General features: G+C 43.0%; 1 protein-coding gene across 11 annotated transcripts in view; it reads right to left on the minus strand.

Moving 5' to 3' along the window:
• PARD3 (par-3 family cell polarity regulator) overlaps nt 1–21,868 on the minus strand; it is a 600,009-nt gene that overhangs the window by 327,408 nt on the left and 250,733 nt on the right. For all 11 annotated transcript variants that reach the window (XM_040434287.1, XM_040434289.1, XM_040434286.1 and 8 more), the window contains 2 exons: nt 14,639–14,727; nt 12,342–12,425 (listed from right to left, as the gene is read on the minus strand). In XM_040434287.1, the coding sequence (XP_040290221.1) occupies nt 12,342–12,425; nt 14,639–14,727 (173 nt within the window). The remainder of the gene's footprint in view (nt 1–12,341; nt 12,426–14,638; nt 14,728–21,868) is intronic.

Genomic DNA, 21,868 nt, shown 5'->3' on the forward strand with positions numbered 1-21,868 from the left:
AGAAAGCTCATTTAATAGAATTTACACTGAACAGGACTGAGCAGCTTCCAATGTTTGAGAACACATATGAAACACCCTGGAGTGGTGTTACCACTCCTACACCCTGCTACTATCTCTAGTGGTCTAACCTGAACGTCAGCTTTGTATTTCTGTCCAGGTCCTGTACACTGTGCATTCCTAATATCTTTATGCAACTGTTATGTTCCTGTAATGTGCCTGGTTCACCAGCAGGTGGCAGCGCAAATGTCAGAGCTATACTGAGATAGAATGGAACTTACCATTCCATTCTCCCCCCTTAGGGCAGAAGTGGGCCAGTCTTGCTTCCTGCCGGAAGGGTGGGGCAGGAGTTTCCAGACACAGAGAGCAGGGGCACGCTTGGGCATGCCTACGACAGCCAGAGCACCCTAAGCTCTGCTGGCTATGAAGAAAGATGTCTGGAAGCCATAGGGGCCAGAGGAATAGTTCTTCAGCCACAACAAGAGAAAGCAGCAAGAGGAAGAGTTTTTCGGCTGGAGATAAGTTTCACTGAGTGTCAGGAGGGGAATAACCGTCGACGGCACCCCATCCAGGGATACCAGAACAGTCCTAAAGTACAGTAACCAGACGAGCAGAATTTAGTGCAGCTTAAATAAGTAAAGCAGAGTAATATGCAAGGCTGTCAGTACAGCCGAGAGAGAAAGCAAGCAGAGTTATATAGAAAGCCTGCCAGTTTATGCCAAAGCCTGCTGGGACCAAGACAAAGCTTGAAGATAGTTTTTGATGAACGTTTACTCAAGTAAAACTGCTGTTTAACTACATACAAGGTCTGGACTCAATCTTTTATCCCTCAATTATTCCCCCCTTTATACTGCTTCAAAGCCAAAGCTTGGGGGTCCAGCAGTATCCAGGTAGGAGCACCGTGACACACAATAAGACATTTAGGCCGCACTACACCACTCGGCATTCCTACTACACCTGGGACGCGGCGCACGTTGCACATACAAGCACAACTGTTGAAAATTTTTTAATAAACTATAAAAATGCTTTTCACTAAAATCTGAATCAATGAAAATGTACTGTGCTACGTATAACCATCTTGCAGAAATGTTATATATACTTCATAGATTAAAAAGACAGGATTTTAAAGTCAAGGAGCTCCAGGTACAAACCGTGTATACTGATAGACAAACAATGATTACACCAAATATTAAGCTAATGATTACCGATCAGTGGAGACAAATAAGTGGCGCCAGGAGGCGAGGGAGGAAAAAAAATTGAAAAAAGCGGAAATGGGGAAAACAATTCTTTTCAATAACAGACAAGTATAAAAAAATAAAAATAAATAAATACGGTTCAATAAATGAACAAAAACCCTGCAGAGATTCCAAGACAGAACTCAGCTAAATTACGGACAATCAGAGAGGATTTAGAGGACGTGTTTCGTGTTTACTGAGAGCACATTACACTTATTTTTTTCCGTAGGATGCTCACTAATCACAATTTAGAGGTTGGGAAGACATTTATCTAAAACAATACTGGGATAAGTGCATGCCTCAAGCAAAGGAATTTGGCTTCCCATTACACCTATCGAATGCATCCACAAAGTGATATAGTGATTGCATTAAGAGCCCGGGCCCTGCTGAGTCTCATTTCCTATACAACTGCTTGCCCCATGTGGAGAGCAACTTTGCTTACGACCAATTGTCAATGAAAGGCACAGATTGCAAGCAGGAAGTTTTACTTTGATTTACAAAATGCATAGAAGATGCTCAGTGATTGTGGAGATTTCTTTTATCTCAAGAAAGAATAAGTAATGGTGGGACATACGAGATGAAAAGGGAAAACAAAATCAACAACATAATAACCAATCAAGAAATTCCTGCCATAGAAAAACAATGAAAGCTACTCTGCTGCAGGTCGTATTACTCTTGTGCTGGTTTTTATTATGAGGATTTTATTTTATGGTTTGTGATTTTATTTTTATTTTTTTAAGTTACAAGGGTATTCCCATCTGAGACAATGGGGCCATATTGCTAGGATATGGCCCAATTGTCTGACAGGTGCAGGTCCCACCTCTGGGACCAGCACGTACACCGAGAACGGAGCGGGAAAGCGCTCTCCCCATAGTACTGAACGGGAGCGCTCTGCGCTTGCGCGGCCACCGCTCCCATTTATTTCTATGGGGCTGACGGAAATAACAGAGCCAGCGCTCGGATACTTTTGGCGGCCCCACAAAAAATGAACGGACCTATCAGACAATGAGGGCATATCGCTAGGATAGGCATTGCCTCATATGGGAAACCCCTTTAACTACAGCAGTTATGGGGTGGGTATATTCACATGTGGTAGAAATGTCTACGACTGTCTCATTCATTTGAATGGGGCTTGCAGAAATCCAAGTACATGCTGCAGAAAAAATCCCAACCAACTGTACGGAATTGATTTTCAGTTGCAGAACTCTGCACCAAAGTTGCCAAGTGCGAACATACCCTTAACAAACCCACCAAAATGTTATTATGGAACCATAAAATAAATGCCTACTGTCTCCTATTAGGGGGGCAAATTCTTCAGGACTCCATGCATAGAAACCAGGACGCAAGGGCAGGCATGAATGGCTCAATACACAAGACAGGCAGCAGAGGGTCAGAGTCAGTAATACAGGCAGAGGTTCAGTACAATACAATACGGGCACACCTTCACTGGTAACTAGCATACTAAGAACCCTATTGATCAGGCCCCTCTCCCTCAGGAACCAATGGCTGGTGAAAACGCTGAACCAGTGCGCTGGCACTTTTAAGAGCCATGCGGTGCACACTCCCTACAGGACAGAGACAGTGACTTATAACTCGAGTGCATGCTGCAGCCTCAGCGGGGGACTGCGGGTTCAGGCAAACGACCCTGCTAGAATAGGGCAGAGGAGAGCAGTCATGGGCCGGCTACCAGACAGCATGAGAAGGGTAAGTGACAACGCCCACCCCGGATAGTGGGTCGGTGGCGGACATTTATTAATCTAGTGGCAGGTGGGCACTTCTTCACCTGCAGGGACAGCCGCCACAGGTGAAAAAGCCCTGATGAGGAGACAAATTGATTTGCTCCAATTCACTTGTAGCACACTTTGGAATGCACTACACAAAAAATGCAAAGTTTGAGAATACAATTATTTAAATTGGGGGGGGGGGGGGGGTCGTAAGTAAGTTTGGTGTCCATGTCTGGGTGTAATTAAGTGCTATTATCTATTTCATGAACACCCTGACCTGCATTTTGCATATGGGACACAGCAAGATGCAGAAACTTAGTACAGACTTTTTCCGTACCTGCCACCTCTCATGCATGCGTCTACAGTAACATTTTACATGGGAGCGCTACCGCAAGTCGAGAGTATGTTGATCAAAGTTAAGAAAGATTTAATGGACCATATAGATTTAATCTGGCATCTGATCGTCGGATTAATCACTTGTCTCCAAGAAAAGAAAAATACAGACTGTCTGAAATGTCTCAATTCCTCTACAGATGGTCGGCTTTAAGAAAAATGCTTGCTCTAATGAAGGGGATTCTTTATGGTTTTCAGAAGGGTTAGTTAGCTTGTCAGGATGATAAAAAGATTAGATTAACATAGAAACATAGAATGTGTCGGCAGATAAGGACCATTTGGCCATTCTAGTCTGCCCAATATACAGACTATATATAGATTCAACTAAAACATAGTTATGCCTTTATTTAATAAAGGAACAGGTGCTGTGGGAAACATTCTGAAAATTCCCCTCAAAATACATTAAATAAAAACTGTAATCACAAGTGTTGGTATTGTCTGTTTCTCAGTGCCTTATAGCCCTTATAGGATTATATCCTTATATGATTTTATGAGTGCAGGACAATGGCCCCGCGGGCGGCCCGACGTGCACAGCATCATTGTCATCTATGATGCTGTGTGCTCCCGATCAATGCCGCTCCGGGACATATGGCCCGCTCACAAAGGGCATACGGTCGTGTGCAAGAGCCCTTATGAATTTGGGTTATAACCGACTATCTGACATCATTATAGCTTCAAAATGGATTCTAATCCTGCGTTTTCAATTTCTGAAATCATATCTACCTTATTCGTTCCCAGGAATATCCTTTAGGGTTTATTCACACAGCTGTATTTCTCTTCCGCGTGCTGATCATTTTTATAAAAAGATATCACATAGACCAATACAAGTCAATGGAGCTATTGGCACATCTGATTTTTTGAATGAACTCATGTGCCTGATCCAAGAAACTCAACGGGGTCATTTATCAAACTGGTGTAAAGTAGAACTGGCCTAGTTGCCCATAGCAACCAATTAGATTCCACCTTTAATTTTCCAAAGGAGCTGTGAAAAATGAAAGGAAGAATCTGATTGGTTGCTATAGGCAACTAAGCCAGTTCTGATTTACACCGGTTTGATAAATCTCCCTCAATGTGTGTTATTCTCGTCTGTTTTTGGAGAATAAAATAGCCCATTTAAGTATAGAAGTGAGAAAAAAACTAAAAACAAAATGTAGATGGGAGTCATCCGTGTGCTCGCAATATTTTTTTAATGGATCTGTTTCTTCATGGACAGAAAATTAGACACAGTATGAATAATTCCTAACTCGCCCATACTGCAGCACAACTAAGATCCTTTCCAGTCTGTTGGGTCACAACTTCTGTAACAGTGGACATTATGGTTATACCGGGCTCACATGACAACAATCGTTAAAACCTTCATAAACCAATGATCTGGGAGGCAAAAAAAAAGCCACACTAAAAAAATAAATATACAAAACCCCCCCCCCCCCCCCAAAAAAAAAGTCAAAAGGTGGCCATACACATTAGACAAAAGTAGACCGATGTTTGAACAACTGTTGAACAAATGATATCTGGTGAAGGATCATTTTGCAGACATTTCATGCACATTTTCACGAACACTAAGCACTACATTCGTTCAAACTGGCGTTACTGGCCTCTATGAAAAGTACTGTCAAAGAAAAATCGCTCATGGAAGAAAGAGCTTTCATAAGAACGAAAGATTTTTTTTATCTGGCTGTTGATAGAAAACACTGATGACTTCTTTCTAGTCTGTTACTGGTCGCCTAAAACAGTTTGTTGTCAAACTTCACCAAATGTTCGTTATGGTTGATTTATTAATTTCCGTCAACCTAGTCTAGAATAGTCTAGAATGCTGCTCAAGGAATTATATTAAAAAATATATTTATCTGGTGAGGGCATATACATCTGGAGTAATTACACGGTTTCAGAAACCCTCCTCCAGGTATCTCTTTCTCAACTGATCTTCCATTTGGCCGGTGCTATATGTAGCATCATACTCGGGGGTTCTGCATTCCGACAGTGAAGAATATTCCTTTCCTGTAAAGTCCTACAAGTTCAGAGCACTTGGAGGAATTTGGTAATTCTGCTAATAAACTCGGCTCTAGAACAGAACTGACTGTACTAGACATAAAATAGGACAAGAAGTGTTCAGGGATAAATATAGTCCTTATTAGAGGCCCGTAAAACCACCTCGGACAACACGTTCCATTATGGAGAGAAAAGACAATGAAATGCATTTACCGGGAAACGATTTAGAAAGCCGTATTCTTAATCATTATTTAAATCATAAAAAACCTAATGGAACAAATATATTTAGAACTGGATGACCTTGGGTGTGATGACTGGGCCCTTATGTGTACGGCTCATCTGCGTCGACAGACTTCCATACGGATCAATCTGGCAAGTTACATGTAATACAGCCAACACTGGGCAATACAGATTCATACTCATCAGGCACTACGTCTGCTGTACATTTAGAGGAGCTGGCCAGATAGTTTTCTCCTATCCACAGAATAGTGGATAAAGGGTTTCTGTCACCAGAAATACCCAAATTAAACCGGCTGACATTAGAGATGTGCTAATGTCAGCTAAACCTAACTAGCCTATTCCTAGTTTTATCTATGCCACCGTTACTCCATAAATGTAACTTATATAATATGCAAATTAGCCTCTAGGAGCGCGGGGGAGGGGGGGCGTTGCTCCTGCTCCTAGAGGCTCCGTTCTCCCACCTCTGTCACCTCCCTCCAAGTCTTGATTGACAGGGCCAGGCAACGTTCACATCCTCCTACTGGCCCTAAGTGCATGGTAAATCTGGCGCCTGCGCTGTGCAGAATTCGGCACAGGCATAGTGAAATAAGGACGCTCACTGGCAGCAGACATCCTTACTGCGCCTGCGCTGAATACTGAAGGGCACGGCGCAGGCGCCAGATTTACCATGCAATCAGGGCCAGCAGGAGGATGTGAGCGCTGCCTGGCCCTGTCAATCAAGACTTGGAGGGAGGTGATAAGAGGTGGGAGAATGGAGCCTCCAGGAGCAACGTTAAAACTGTGGTGCCATTTTGGAGCATCTTAGGCTCGCCCCTTTCCAGTGAAGCTTCACCCTTTCTGCTAAGGTCCAACCCCTTATGACGCACCTCAGCAAAAAGTATAAAACCCCTAAACCAGATACTGTGCCAGATTTAGGGCGGATACATTAGTAAATCTGGGGGTGTTGTCCCTACTCCTAGAGGCTTTGCTCTCTCTGCAATTCTGCACTTTGACAGTCCCAGGCGTGATGATATTTATACTGCCTGGTCCTGTCAATCAAAGTTACATAGTTGATACGGTTGAAAAAAAAGACATAAGTCCATCAAGTTCAACCAAGGGATAGGTGGAGACGCGAATCTCAGAAGGAAGCGAGACTCAGATTTCTACAAGTTTTCATAAGCATTAATGTTGTTTGCTTTTAAGAAATCATCTAAACCCTTTTTAAAACTGTCCACTGTTCCTGCTGTGACCACGTCCTGAGGAAGTCTATTCCAAAGTGTGCAGCAAAATGTGTGGCAGTTGCAGAGAGATCGGAGCCTCTAGGTGTAGTGGCGACGCCCCCGTTGATCCTAGAGGCTCATTTGCATATATTAAGTTAGTTTTTCTCAGCAATGCGGACACATATGAACATGGGACCAACACAGATGCCTTCAGCTGCCAAGTGCACATGTAACAAGTCAGCCAGTGTCATAGGAACAAATCTGCTGACAGATGCCCTTTAAAACTGACATTAGCAGAGCCACCAAACTCCTATCCATACATACAATATATGAGTGCATACTGTGTGTTCCCATTTCTCTAAACAGCCAAAGGGCAAATCCACCAAAATATAGAGCAGTATGCAAAAGACACGGGGCCAGACTTATCATTAGCTCAAGTCAAAATAATGGAGTGAAAAAGTCGAAAATTTTTGCACAATCGCTAAGGCTAGTTTCACACTTGCGGCAGGACGGATCCGACATGCTGTTTAGCATGTCGGATCCGTCCTGTGGCTGTTCGCCGTGCCCCCGCTCCGTCCCCATTGACTATAATGGGGATGGGGGTGGAGCTCCGGCGCAGCACGGCGGTGCACGGAGAAAGCCGCCGGACTAAAAAACCTGACATGCAGTAATTTTAGTCCGGCGGCCTTAAGCCGTGCACTGCCGTGCTGCGCCGGAGCTCCGCCCCCGCCCCCATTATAGTCAATGGGGACGGAGCGGCGGCCCGGGGGCACGGCGAAACAGCCGCAGGACGGATCCGACATGGTGAACAGCCTGTCGGATCCGTCCTGCCGCAAGTGTGAAAATACCCTAAGACTGTGCAAAATGTTGTGACTTTCATTGGCTCTGCGCTATGCTTGCCAGTTGTCTGAAAGTGGGCGTGTTTTCTTATGTAAATGAATCTCTAGACAGATTTACTATTGTGACAATTTAAAAAAGTCGCAAAAAATTGCGCAATTCCACTCCAGTGAGGACCATGCTTATCTTATGCAACTTTTTAATAGAACATGCGACTTTTTCGTAAAGGCGTGCGACTTTTGTAAAGCTGAAGGAAAAACAGCTACCGTCAAACCACATTTATCACAGTATTAAAGGACCATTAATAAATCTGACTTTGGACATATGTAAAAGTGGAGTAAGATGTAAGTGTAATGATAAATCTGGCCCACAGTATTTAAAGAGGCTCTGTCACCCGGATCAAGCCTACCCTACCACGCATATTGCCTGTTAGACCTGATGACACAGACAAAAACCATACATACCTTCATTTCTTATGTAGTAGGTCCAGTGTGGAGGAAAAAGCAACTTTAAAAAAATATGCAAATGAGGAATTCGAGCACTTGGAGGCGGGCTTATGCCTGCGATGCCTCTGTTCTTTGCTAATGCCGGTCTTCTGCACCTAATCACATCCCCAAGTCTTTTGATTGACAGCACTAGACCGGCTTCCATGGCTCGTGCGCATTGGATCTTTTCCTTCCCGGCTTGTGTGCATGTCCAGAGCGCACGCGCCAGCATGGAAGTGAGTGCACAGGAGCGGGATCTCAATCGTCAGTCAAAGGACACAGGGGCATGATTAGGTGCAGAAGACCGGCATTAGCAAGGAACGGGGGTGTCGCAGAAGCAGTGCTCAGAAGGCATAAGCCCGCCTCCGAGAGCTCGAATTCCTCATTTGCATATTTTTTAAAGTTGCTTTTTCTGCCACACTGGACCTACTACATGAGAAATTAAGGTATTGTTTTTGTCTGTGTCATCAGCCCTACCAGGCTATATGCCTGGTAGGGTAGGCTTGATCCGGATGACAGAGCCTCTTTAACAGTATTAGTGACAACGCCCATGTCGGAGCTATAACGGCGACCTTTCTGGTTGTCACCTAGCTTTCTCACAAATTGACCCGGCAGATAACTAGTAGATAAAATAAAGAATCCTTAGCCACTTCTGACTACTGCCATTTACAAAACATACAAAATCTAAAATTTAACCTTTCGTGATATTTCAACCGGTATTGGTTTAACCTGACATTGCTGAACTGAACACTGCAAAAGAAAGTTTCCAAAGGCTGTTGTAGAGCGCGCAGTTTGGCTGCGTTCCCATCCCCGACATGAGCACTTTCATCTAACTCTACTAATCAGATCTGGTTCCTCAGTAAGACATAAACTTACCTGAACGTGAGCCCCAGACAAGCCCCCTGATTTATTATGCACAGGAAGACTTTAGAGGAATAACAACTATTTATCAAGCCTAAAAAGCACACGATTAGAGCCTTTAATATAAATGTCATTTGCCTTTAATCAACTCTAACCAGAAATGCTGATAGAAAAGTTCACTGGAATGTGATGTCTTTAAATGGCAATTTATGGGTGTAATTTTACTTAATATGTGCATTTATCATCCTGCTCAACACGTGCGCCAACAAAGCCAACATACAGTGCCCCAGCCGGAAGATCTATGTAATCCCAACGGCACCCGATAATTCACTTGCATTTTGCCCTCGACATATGGACACTTTGCGTTTGATCTATCTGTTGTAGATCTGGATTATAACCATGGAGAGGACTATAAATTAGTGATGGAGCCAAATTACTGATGGATATAGAGACATCATACAACTATTTATGGCCTTATTACTTCAGGCAACACTCCAGCATATGTCAGATTTCACGTTAATAACTAAAAGGAATGTTCACTGCAAACTAAAGAATACCCCATGCAAATGTCAACAAAGTGCAAAAGGTACATGCAAGGAACATGAGTTTTTAAAATGTCTTTAAAAAAAATGGTTTTAAAGGGGTTGTCCAAGTTATTTTTATGTAAGGAGACTGATAAAATGATAAAAACTCACCTTTACTGCCCCCTCCGATGTAGCGCTGCTGCTCCTTCCTCTTCCTCGGGCTCAAATCAGGGAAGTATTGTTTTGGCTGCAGCATTGATGTCCTGTACAACACTGCAGACAATCTCTGGCCTCAGCGACCCAAGTAAGAGGAAGGACTGGCAGTGCTGGACTGGACAGGGTCAATTAGTAAGCCCATCTGCCAACGACAAAGCGACCTCTAGAGCAGTGTTTCCCAATTAGTGCGCCTCCAGCTGTTGCAAAACTACAACTCCCAGCATGCCCGCACAGCCAAAGGCTGTCCGGGCATGCTGGGAGTCATAGTTTTGCGTTATAGGGTTGGATGGTTCTCCAATTGGATAGCGTGGGTGTTAGGAGATGGTTCCCAAACCAGATATATACAATATAGAAAGACTCCTGTACTCCACTTTGAGTTTCAGTATAAAGCTTTTATTTTGTGCGGTTCCAGTCAAAAAACGTTTTCGGCTGAATAGCCTTCTTCAGTGTAACCGGATTGTGGCCGCAAGGGTGCAAAGCTGAATGGGGGTGAATTCCCTCAGTGGGTAGCAGGAAATGCTGCTTCTTGCTGGGCTCTATGTCCCTTTGGCACGTGGTCCGGGAGGCTGAGGCCTGTATTCCGGATCGCCATGCGAGCTCTAGAGCAGTGTTTCCCAACCAGTGCGCCTCCAGCTGTTGCAAAACTACAACTCCCAGCATGCCCGCACAGCCAAAGGCTGTGCGGGCATGCTGGGAGTCATAGTTTTGCAACAGCTGGAGGCACACTGGTTGGGAAACACTGCTCTAGAGAACCTACACTATCAGACATGCCTCCTCAGGGCAAGTGGGATTCAGCTATTCCTATGCCCTAATTAAGAGGCTTGGACAGACAGGCAATATGAAAACAGCTGCTCAGACCTGCAGCTCCACCACCATGTACCAGGAGTCTAAATGTGAGTGTAGGGTTCCCATCTGAAGAGGTTGCCTTGTCATTGGTAGATGGGCTCACAAAATTTGATCAAATTGTAGACTAATAACCTCACAATTAAGTACAATAGGTATGGCAGTAATACAATTAAAAATAATCCACGCTGTCAATTTGTAAATGTCTTAGTGCTTAACCATTTCGAGACCAGGCCATTTACACCTTTTCCAGGCCAGACACATATTTTCTGTTTCTTTAGTCAAACTTTTTTTTTTTCCAGCTCTGTTACATAATTCATTTTTGTGTCTTTTATTAATTTTAGAATGTCTTTTTTAAACAAAAATTTTAATACCTAAGAAAATTTTAAAAATGGAAATAAAACATTAAATAAAAATAAATGTCTGGTTTAAACATTTTTCCATTTTTTTATTTTAAATAGCACAAAGTGGAGCTTTAATAATTTTTAAAATGATGTCTCCTTTCTGTAATAGTCATTTTCATGTAGGGGCTATCAAGTTTATGCTAGCCAGAGGCAGGGCTAGAAGTTGCAGTTTAGTATATATATATATATATATATATATATATATATATATATATATATATATATATATATATATATATATATGAAAAACGGACAGCACTCCAAGTAAAAGATAGTGGTGTTTATTCACCCATGTGGATGGCAACGTTTCAGCTCATACAAGAGCCTTTTTCAAGCCTTGTATGAGCTGAAACGTTGCCATCCACATGGGTGAATAAACACCACTATCTTTTACTTGGAGTGCTGTCCGTTTTTCATCTTTATCTGACGGGGTAAGCTGCTACATCCCTGGACTTAGCACCCTCCTTGTGTTTCTCCGGTGCCGCCATTATTTTTTATATATATATATTTTAAATGTATAGTCTATTTTTTAATTTTACACTTTGTGCCCTTACAAGACTGTTGGGGGACATTTAAACATTGTTTTACATTCTCGTTTCTCCTGTAACTGGGGCTAACACATTAGCCCCAGTTACAGTTACAGAGAGACTAGACCCCCCAGACAGGTCGTACAAGGCTGTTGAGCCTCACTGCACTGCTAAGGCTAGTTTCACACTAGCGATGAAATGATCCAGCAGGCTGTTTTGGTAGAGGAACAGCCTGCTGGAGTTCATTGAATCCGCCATTGCCAGATACTACTTATCCCCGCTGTAGTCCACTGACTGTAATGAGACCCGGCAGCGAACCAACCTGTTTCTGCAATCAGTGCTGGGATTCAGCTGGACAAAAACCACTGCAGCAGTATTTGTCCGACTGAATTCCTGCTGGATCCCCGGCAGGTGCCATTATAGTCAATGGAGCCAATGGGGTTGTCGGTGCTGCAGCAGTTTTCATGCTATGCTGGGTCTGCCAAATCCCTGCAACTTCTGCAGTTACCCGGACCCCTGTGATCACATGACCGCTAGGACTGGAGAAAGAAGCATTGCAGCTTCCTGATCTATATGCCCAGCACTCGCCGAGTCCAAAATGAGCTGGAGAAGACAGGGACAATAAAAACCACCTCTGTTTTTTTTCTATGGGAATCCTGTATAATTTTACATTATATATATAATAAAAAAATAAAAATAAAAAAAAAGAATACCCCTTCAATGTGCTTGAAACTCATACTTTTACTGGATAAAAGCACTCAAATCCAAATCTAAAGGTCTTCTTAAAAATACTATTATTCCGCTGTAATGAAATTGCCATAACTTTTTACTGACAAGTGTGTGAACTTGAGTCGTCGTGAACATTACCTTCCGCCTCGGGCGCTGTAAGGCACTACATGGATCCCTAGAGGTCCGCCATCATTGGAGACTTCCACCAGCTTCACCATGTCACTGTAATGCAGATGAATGAGGGATGGTGAGCACAAAACAACCATTAGGAGTCTCAGCAGTCAGGGGGCTGCTATACATCACATTAATGGCCCCCATGTGTACACACACATGCACACAATGCAAAGGGAATAGTGAGAGGAGAAACATAATGCTACATACCTCAAGATGAGCCTGACGGCGGCATGGAAGAAGAGGAACAATGTGAAGACGCTAATGACTGACACTGTATCACAGGCTAAGATATGGAATCATGCTATAAAGCACAAGTTACATAACAATTGTGTATTATGCTCAGCTCGAAGGACTTAGAATACGGAGCCGCCAAGGACTTCTAAGTACTGAAAAGGAACCTGCTTATAACCGTCACATGGAATGAAATTTTATATCATCACCAATGAAACATCAGAGGTCATATATAATTTATCCAGGGCACTTATGTGTCTGTAATAGCAGCTGTCACATAATATGCAAAAGATTCTGCACAGATTTTAGAGCATATTTAGCAATTAAATTCACCTAGAGTCAGCTTCAGACTTCAGCAGATTCCTCACCAAATACATGTCCGATTTTTCAGCCGTGTATTTTTAACATCTGAACAGGCCGTGAAAAATTATTTATCAACTATGCCCAGGACAGGTGATAAATGTATGATCCATGGGGATCTGACTGCTGGGATCCCAACTGGCCAGCAGAATAAAGGTGGATTTAGACAGGCCGAGCTAAAGCCGATGAACAGTTGGCTGCTCATTAAGTGAAGCGATCATCTCAACTGTATGAAGACGAGCGGTTGACATTGCTCATCCTCGTACAGCTGCATTGTTTATGGGCAGCAGATCTCTGTTTAGACCACACAATCTGCTGCCCAGAAATGATAATTCATCTGCCTGCACTAGCGATCATTTCACCCGATGAACGAACACTTCACTTGTTCATCGGGTGATCGGCTGCACCTTTACACATGCAAATTGCTAGGAACGAGCATTCGCAGGAACGTTCGTCCCCATAATCTGCCCGATTATCTCCCCGTACAAATCCACCTTAAAAGACCAGAGACCCTTGTGTGAATGGAGCGGTAGCATGCATGTGTGACCACTACTCCATCACACAGCCCAGTTGTCAGGCCTCTAACACAATGCAGAAGTAGTTAGACATGTCATGGAGCTAACAGGTCCTCTTCAACTACAGGACAGAGTGTCCGACCTATTATCAGTCTACTCTGATTTTTGGTAGCTATACCTGCTGTAACATCACTCACTATTGTGACTGCCTAGACAAGCGGAAACATGGCTCTGATGACTAGGGGCATGACTTCTATTTATAGAGAGCCATGATCTAGTGATGAATCCAAATGGTGACCACCAACCAACAGAGGTCAATGGCTTATATTAGGGATCGTTAGGGTTCCACCGAGGTGTATGCTATTTTAGAGGCTAAAATTGAGCTATGATGCTTATCCTTCTAAGGCTACTTTCATACTAGTGTTTTTTGCGGATCAGTCATGGATCTGCAAAACCGCTTCCGTTACAATAAAACAACCGCATGCATCCGTCATGAAAGGATCCGCCATGAACTCCATTGTCTTGCTCCGCACCACATGCGGATGGGGACGCAACCAAACGGAACAGAATGTATTTTGGTGCATTCCGCTTCGTTCAGTTCAGTTTTGTCCCCATTGACAATAAATGGGGACAAAACTGAAGCGTTTCTTCCGCTATTGAGATCCTGATCCTATGATGGGTCTCAATAGCAGAATTGAAAACGCTAGTAGCCTAGAGGACAGTCTGCCTATCCTTCAAAAGCGATGCAAACCATGAACACAATTAATAAGGTTTTAAACACTATATTTACCGATTCAGTCATACTATTTTTCTCAGGTAAGATTTATACATGGCTCCTACCAATTATAATAGCCATGGGAATGTCCCACTCCAAAGCCAATCAAGGCATAAAAAAAAAATCCAAAAAGCAAATTAATGTAACAAAGTCAATGATATATGCTAAGATTGCCTGTCAGGTTTAATTAGAAACTTGTGATGAATCTCCTACAACCTGTTTCTTATTAATTAGGCCAGGCTCCTCTTATGACTGCGCAGTGAAAGCCAGCAAAATAGCACGAATTACACTGATCAGAAGTGCTACTATTTCATTACTACTGTGCGTTGGACGCATACTGAGCAGCTGCGCAGAGAATTCAGAAGGGCTGTAAGACTCACTCAAGGGAGAAGCTGGAGGTTCGTTCCAAGCCGGTGTCTGCATGACCAACAGGTTCCACCCGACTGTTCTCCTCTCCATCATCCTCATCCTGAAACAGAAACAACATATGCTCACGTGTTGGTTTCATCATTCATTTAGAGCAGGAGACGTGATAATTAGGAGTGATGGAAATGTTATGTCTGATGCTCTAATGATCAATCAGCACTTAAACCAAGCAAATGCATAAGAAAAATGCATTTGCTTGGTATATACACAGTACATAATATACATCCCAGTTCTGGATGAAGACACCCCCAACCACCACAATCCATTCCCCTATTGCCACAGACTGGATTAATATCAGCCATGACTCCATATCTAACTAGAACATTAGCTTTGATCTTCAAATTTTCTAAGAGGATTTCTAAAAGGCCTGACACCGTAGCGCTCTTTAATTTAGGGTACTTTCACACTATGCCGAATCCGGCAATCTGGACACAGACGGATGCATTTGTGAGATGGATCCGGATGCGGATCCGTCTCACAAATGCATTGCAATACCGGATCTGTCTTTCCGGTTGTCAGATGGAAAAACGGATCCGGTATTTTTTTTTTCCACAGATTTAATAGTCTGCACATGCGCGGAAGGAAAGGAGGGATCCGTTTTGCCAGATCCGGCATTAATGCATTTTAATGGAAATTAATGCTGGTTCCGACATTCCGGCAAGTGGTCAGGATTTTTGGCCGGAGAGAAAAATGCAGCATGCTGCGGTATTTTCTCTGGCCAAAAAACATAAGAGGGACTGAACAAATTGCTCTCCATTCGGAATGCATTAGGATAAAACTGATCAGTTTTTTCCTGGTATTGAGCCACTAGGACGGAACTCAATATCGGAAAACAAAAACGCTAGTGTGAAAGTACCCTTATGGAACTTAAGAGATAATAGTGGTGGCTGATGGACACTATTTATATGTTAGAGGTTCACATGAAGGACCAATTCAGTGTTCAAAGTGTCAGATGAAATTAAGCATAGAGGTGGGTGTACCAACTAAATAACAGTTAGCAGGACACCTGGACCATAAATAAAGAGTCCTGTCCAGTGACCGATGTTCTTTAATTAAAATGTTTCTCCAGGATTCTGCTAAGTACTGAAAATAAAGCAATAGAAGCACTTTAAATTCCTAATACGCTAATCTGGTCAATCCAGTCCCTAGAGGACTAGAAGTGGTCTAAATCAGGGTTTTCCATCCAAAGTCCTTAGGTCCACCAACAGGATGATCCAACCATGGATCACAGTAGTGGTGAGGGTGTCAGAAAAGGGCAAAAAAGGTCACAAATTTTGAAGCAAAACGGTACATCCAACAAAAGTAGAAACTTGTCAATGCTGAAAACTTAGAACATAGAACTTTGATAAATTCCCTCCATCATGTGTACCTCCTCAGGTTTATGCACTTTTGGTTGAGAAACTAGGGTCTAGGACACTTAATGTGCCCAATTTTAGTTTTTGCTTTAGAGCTTGGTTCCCACTCAAAACTAATATGTAATTTACGACATTTAAAGAATACATTTTAGACTTTGTTCATACTTGAGTACTCTTCTTACCATAAAAAAAATGCCAGGAAACCTCAAGGAACCCACCAACAAATCCAAAAAAATATGTACAGATGGATGACAGATCTGGTCCAGTGTCATGGCTGATGCCATGTCATGACGCCAGTGTGAACACAGCCTTAATCCACTGTTATAACGACTGGTACTGGGTAAGACGTCTATAACTCCAGACTCCGGGAAAGCTCCTTAGATAAATCTTATCATTGAATAAAGTGCACTGGACAATTTACAAGCTCCATAGAAAGGCCTACGAAGCGAAGAAGTGCTCGCCACTGCCTATTATTTGGTCTCCCTATCTAAAGAAGCAGCCATTATGGATCACAGCACTTCCCTCAGTTAGCACCATGCAGGGCACACCGAAACGCTTCATCAACGCAATTAAACTGTGCGCCATTATAGAAAAATTAGGAAAATAAAGCTTTGGTTTATGATGCAATATATATATATATATATATATATATATATATATATATATATATATATATATATATATATATATATATTATTTTTATTTTGCTTTTTCGGAACACAAAAATTATTAACAATTTATATCCTTTATTACTCATGTGACTTAACAGAATTATGCATGGAAGAAACAGCACAGTTCCTAAACAGATTTAAGAATCTTAGAGCATCTTTATCAATCAAGAAAATGATAAGAAAAGGGTTGGCACTCCAAAACCAAAATATTAAATTATTAAGAATCTACCGAGGGCACCGCACAAGCAGCCTGTAATGTTATAGTGACATTTCCTCGGAGAACTTGAAAAACAAGCACGTCTGGATGTGTGTCTGTGGATTTACACTGCGCCTTGGATACCGGCTCTCTGCGTGAATCCGGGCGGCTGGAAGATTGATGGTCTTGTGTTTTGAAAAAGCCTCTAATATACACTTCCTAGACATCTATCTCTCCTAAGCACCAGCCAAGTAATGCATTTTAAAGGTTAACCGGCGTCTTGAACCCACCAAACAGCCGTACGAATGTAAACAAGCAGCCTAAATAGGTTAGTTTTTGGCTGCGGTAAATTGCAATTCTAGTTGCTGCTGGGGATGACCGTAATTGCAGGTTTTAAACGCATTAGGGGGCAATGAGCGCGCGCTGAATGTTACAGCCTTCATTTGCTTTGCCATTCTGAAGACATATTAACCGAAGACCGAGATAGATGTTTCCTAAAGGGAAAAATAGCAACAGATAAATATCTGTGAAAAGTCATGTCCTTACTACACCACAAGCCCTACAGGGCGCCGTCAGAATTATAAATGTATTCTGCTATTTGCACACAAACTGCGAAGAACAATAACATTTGTGTGAAATCTTCTGCAATAAAAACGTAAAGCGCAAAAAAAATAAAAATAAAAAAAATAACAGCTCGGCTAAACAAATATAAATGAGAAGACAGCTTATTAATATATTGGTATATTTCATTGGTCAGTTGTAATACAGATTTCAGCGTGGATACCGCTCTGAAACAATCCAATGACAATCAGCATAACATGCATATGATTGGGGTTTCCACAGCCCTGTACACTTTTACACTGTAAAATTGTGACCATCACACAGAAATAGGAAAATAAAAAATAAAATAAAAAATTTGATGTGGAAATAAGTAGAATGCTGCTTATCTATATGGATTTTGTGTCAACTGCAGGACATCTTGTTCTGTCTTCATACATGTTGACACAGTGTGCAGTCTGACATTCGGCATAAACCGTTCCTGTCTTCCAAATAGGAGGACTGTTCTTTGTAGTCTAACTTGTTTACTGGTCCACAGGTTGTTCTCCGCGCGTGAGTGAGAGATTGTACATTTGATTGGTAAAACAGATATGCTTTTACAAGGATGGTGGAGTCTGAGAAGAACAAATCTTATAAAATAATGAAATTTGCCTATTAAATCCCCCGCCGCTCTATCGTCAATGTTCCGATTGTCTACGTTGGCCTTTACTTAAAGCGGTTGTGTCGCTTGAGCAAATGGCATTTATCATGTAGACAAAGTTAACACGAGGCACTTACTAATAATGTAATGCGATTGTCCATATTGCCTCCTTTGCTGGCTTAATTCATTTTTGCATCACATTATACACTGCTTGTATCCCGGGGTTGAGACCACCCTGCAATCCAGCAGCAGTGGCCGTGCTTGCACACTATAGGATAAAGCGGCAGCCTATGCGCACTCCCGCCGTCCAAGTCACCAGAGAGGCTGAATCCTTTTCTTATAATGTGCAAGCACGACCACCTCTGCTGTACTGTAGGGTAGTAGTAACCCCTGGAAACAAGCACTTCTTGGGCGCCGTTTGGTTTTATACTGGTAAAGTATGTCAAGTATAGGAAACCCTACTGCATAAATATATCTGAACACTGCTAAACCCACAGAGGTGTCAGTCTAGGACAACTTGAGCATGGCAACCTGAAGGTCCAAAATATTAACTTCTATTTCTATACCCCGTCAATTCTTTCAAATGGCAACAGAAGACAGATGATGGCACAACACTTAGAGAAGGGACTGTCCCTGTTGTCCCGTTGCAGTAATAATGACAAAGACAGCTTCTTGCAGGATACATGTCCCCTGCCACGCCAGTGATTTCTGGTGCGTCGTTCCACCAGATGACAAGAAAAGGCTGTAAAGAGAGCTTAAACCTACATAAAATAATGGCACGCTATAACCCTCTGTGCTTCCCATGGAACCAATTCCGATGACTGTCTATGCTGGAAATAAACGGAAAGGAGTAACTGAGGACAGCGTTTTATATTCTTCTCCACAAAGTTTGTACCCAATCCTTAATAGAACAACTGTATTTTCAACCTCAGGGAGACCTTAATTAACTAACTATTGACAAAACAGGCATATAAAGCCATTGCCCAAGGAGCGCAATAATTAATGGGCTTGTGGTAACTACTTTATTATTGCCAACAGATAAGGACTTCCGGCTGTTATCACGTTTTTCCTGGTATTATTCATCCGCTGAGAATAGTGCCTTGAGCAGGAATCTGAATATGTATACGGCCAGGCAGAGTCCGACAATCCCGGCTATAAATCCATAATACACTGCAGTGCTCTGCCAATGAGTGATTGCGCTATCTCTACAGTAAAGAACCTGAAGTGCTCAGACAATGTAATGATTGGTTTCCCATTTGCTTTCTCGCTATGCCAACTAATTTCATCTCCGCTCTCATAAGGGTTCAGAGGAAGTTTCTGGGCACCAATGCAAAATCTATACCAGGTGGCACCACCTAACACATCTCATTTATAATACTGGACAGCACTGGAGCATGGTTATGTGGCACAAGGGGCATTAGGGCAGATCCTGGCACAGTGGTTACTTCTCTACTCCTTACAGCTTTGCTACTGAGGATCTATCATACCATAGAAAAAACACAGAGGACTAAGAATAAAGGACCCTTTATAGTGGCCGAGCATCGGTGTAAAGGAGCCGCCGATTACCCAATGAATAAGCAACGGGCAAAATATCGTGCCACCTAAACAGCACTCTGCTGTGGGCAAACAATGATTCTGTATGGGTACAAGCGATGCATTCGTGATCTCTACTCACCATACTGTGGAGGAGATCGCTGCATGTATCCTCAGGATAGGTCATCAATGTCTGATCGGCAGGGGTCAGGCATTCAGCACCCCCAACGATCAGCTGTCTGAAAAAGAGGCTGCGCCCCATGCAATGGCTGCTTCCTCTTCATTACACTGCCAGTCTTCTCCCTTGCAGTGGCAGCGTAATGTAATTACATTCAAATGAATGGAGCAAGTACTTGTAATTACATGGCACTGCCTAGACCAGTGGTGGCGAACCTATGGCACGGGTGCCAGAGGCGGCACTGGGAGCCCTCTCTGTGGGCACACACACCCTGGAACAAGTCTGACTGTACCAATATGCCTTAGACCTTTCCCGCCATTCATCAGCGCAGGACGCACCATGAACAGGCAGCGCACTGAATGTAGACAGGCTATTATAGCTACTACATGATAAAGTACATGAAAGATATACTATATTGGACTGTAGGATTCTGGTTAACTTGCCGCGTTGGCACTTTGCGATAAATAAGGGGGTTTTGGGGTTGCGGTTTGGGCACTCTGTCTCTAAAAGGTTCGCCATCACTGGCCTAGACGATGGGCAGTGTAATGGAGAGCTCTGCAAACAGATGATCAGTGGGGGTGCAGAGAGTCAGACCCCCGCCAATTAGATATTGATGAGCTATCCTGAGGATAGGTCATCAACATGTACAGCCTGCACAACCCCTTTAAGGCCACTAACATCTTCATAAATAAATGGATTACTTGACCAATCTCAATCTTTCTGACACTTCCTGACTTCCCTGCCAGTCTCTATTATTTGACACAGGAATGTGGCCGCACAGCCAATCGCCAGCCACAGTGATTACCTTCCTCAAGCTATGATTGGGACCAGCAAGTGGTAGAAGGAGAGCAGTAGAGGATCGGTAAAGTTTTTTTTAAAGTCATTCTGTACTTATTTGTTTTCAGCTGGACAATTTATGAATAATATTCTAGTGGGACTTATCCAAGAATCCATGATTTTATGACCATAAAATTCTCTTGCTTTTCAGTGAGTTTGTGGTTACTAAAGCAACCTAGGCCCTTCCAACAATTAAAGGGAACCTGTCACATTGAACATGGCGTCTGAACTGAAGACGTCATGTTACAGAGCAGGAGACTCTGAGCAGATTGATACATAGCTTTGTGGGAAAAGATTCAGTATAACTTTCTTGTCATTTATACATTTATATTCCTGTTCATTCCGGACTTTGAAGTCCCAGAGGCGGTCCTATCAGCTATATCTATTAACAGTCATAGAGGGAAGGCTGTCAATCACTGATAGGACCTCCTCCTCATAGAGGGAAGGCTGTCAATCACTGATAGGACCTCCTCCTCATAGAGGGAATGCTGTCAATCACTGATAGGACCTCCTCCTCATAGAGGGAAGGCTGTCAATCACTGATAGGACCTCCTCCTCATAGAGGGAAGGCTGTCAGTCACTGATAGGACCGCCTCCTCATAGAGGGAAGGCTGTCACTGATAGGACCGCCTCCTCATAGAGGGAAGGCTGTCAGTCACTGATAGGACCGCCTCCTCATAGAGGGAAGGCTGTCAGTCACTAATAGGACCACCTCCTCAGAGGGAAGGATGTCAAAACAATGATAGGATCTCCTCCTCATAGAAGGAAGGCTGTCAGTCACTGATAGGACCTCCTCCTTGACTTCAAAGCTCTGAATGAGCAGGAATTTAAAAATTAATAAAACAAGTTTTACTGAATCTTTCCCCATAAAACGATCAAACTGCCCAGCTCCTCCTGCTCTATAACATGGTGCTGGTAGCTTACCTTTCATTTTCGTGGTGGCAGGTTCCCTTTAAAGGGGTTTTGACATCTCAGACAATGGGGGCATATCGCTAGGATATGCCCCCATTGTCTGATAAGTATGGGTCCAACCTCTGGGACCCGCACCTACAAGAACGGGGAAGGGAAATTAACGGAGGGTGCACTGTGCATGCGCAGCCGCCCTCCATTCATCTGTTAGCCCCATAAAAATGAATGGAAGCAGGGGCCACGTGTGCGCTCCCATTCACATGTATGGGAGCAGCGCTTGGTGTTGGACGGACCCCGGGAAACCCGG

The sequence above is a fragment of the Bufo bufo genome, chromosome 5 (assembly GCF_905171765.1).
Source record: "Bufo bufo chromosome 5, aBufBuf1.1, whole genome shotgun sequence".
In the NCBI taxonomy this organism is placed as follows: Eukaryota; Metazoa; Chordata; class Amphibia; order Anura; family Bufonidae; genus Bufo; species Bufo bufo.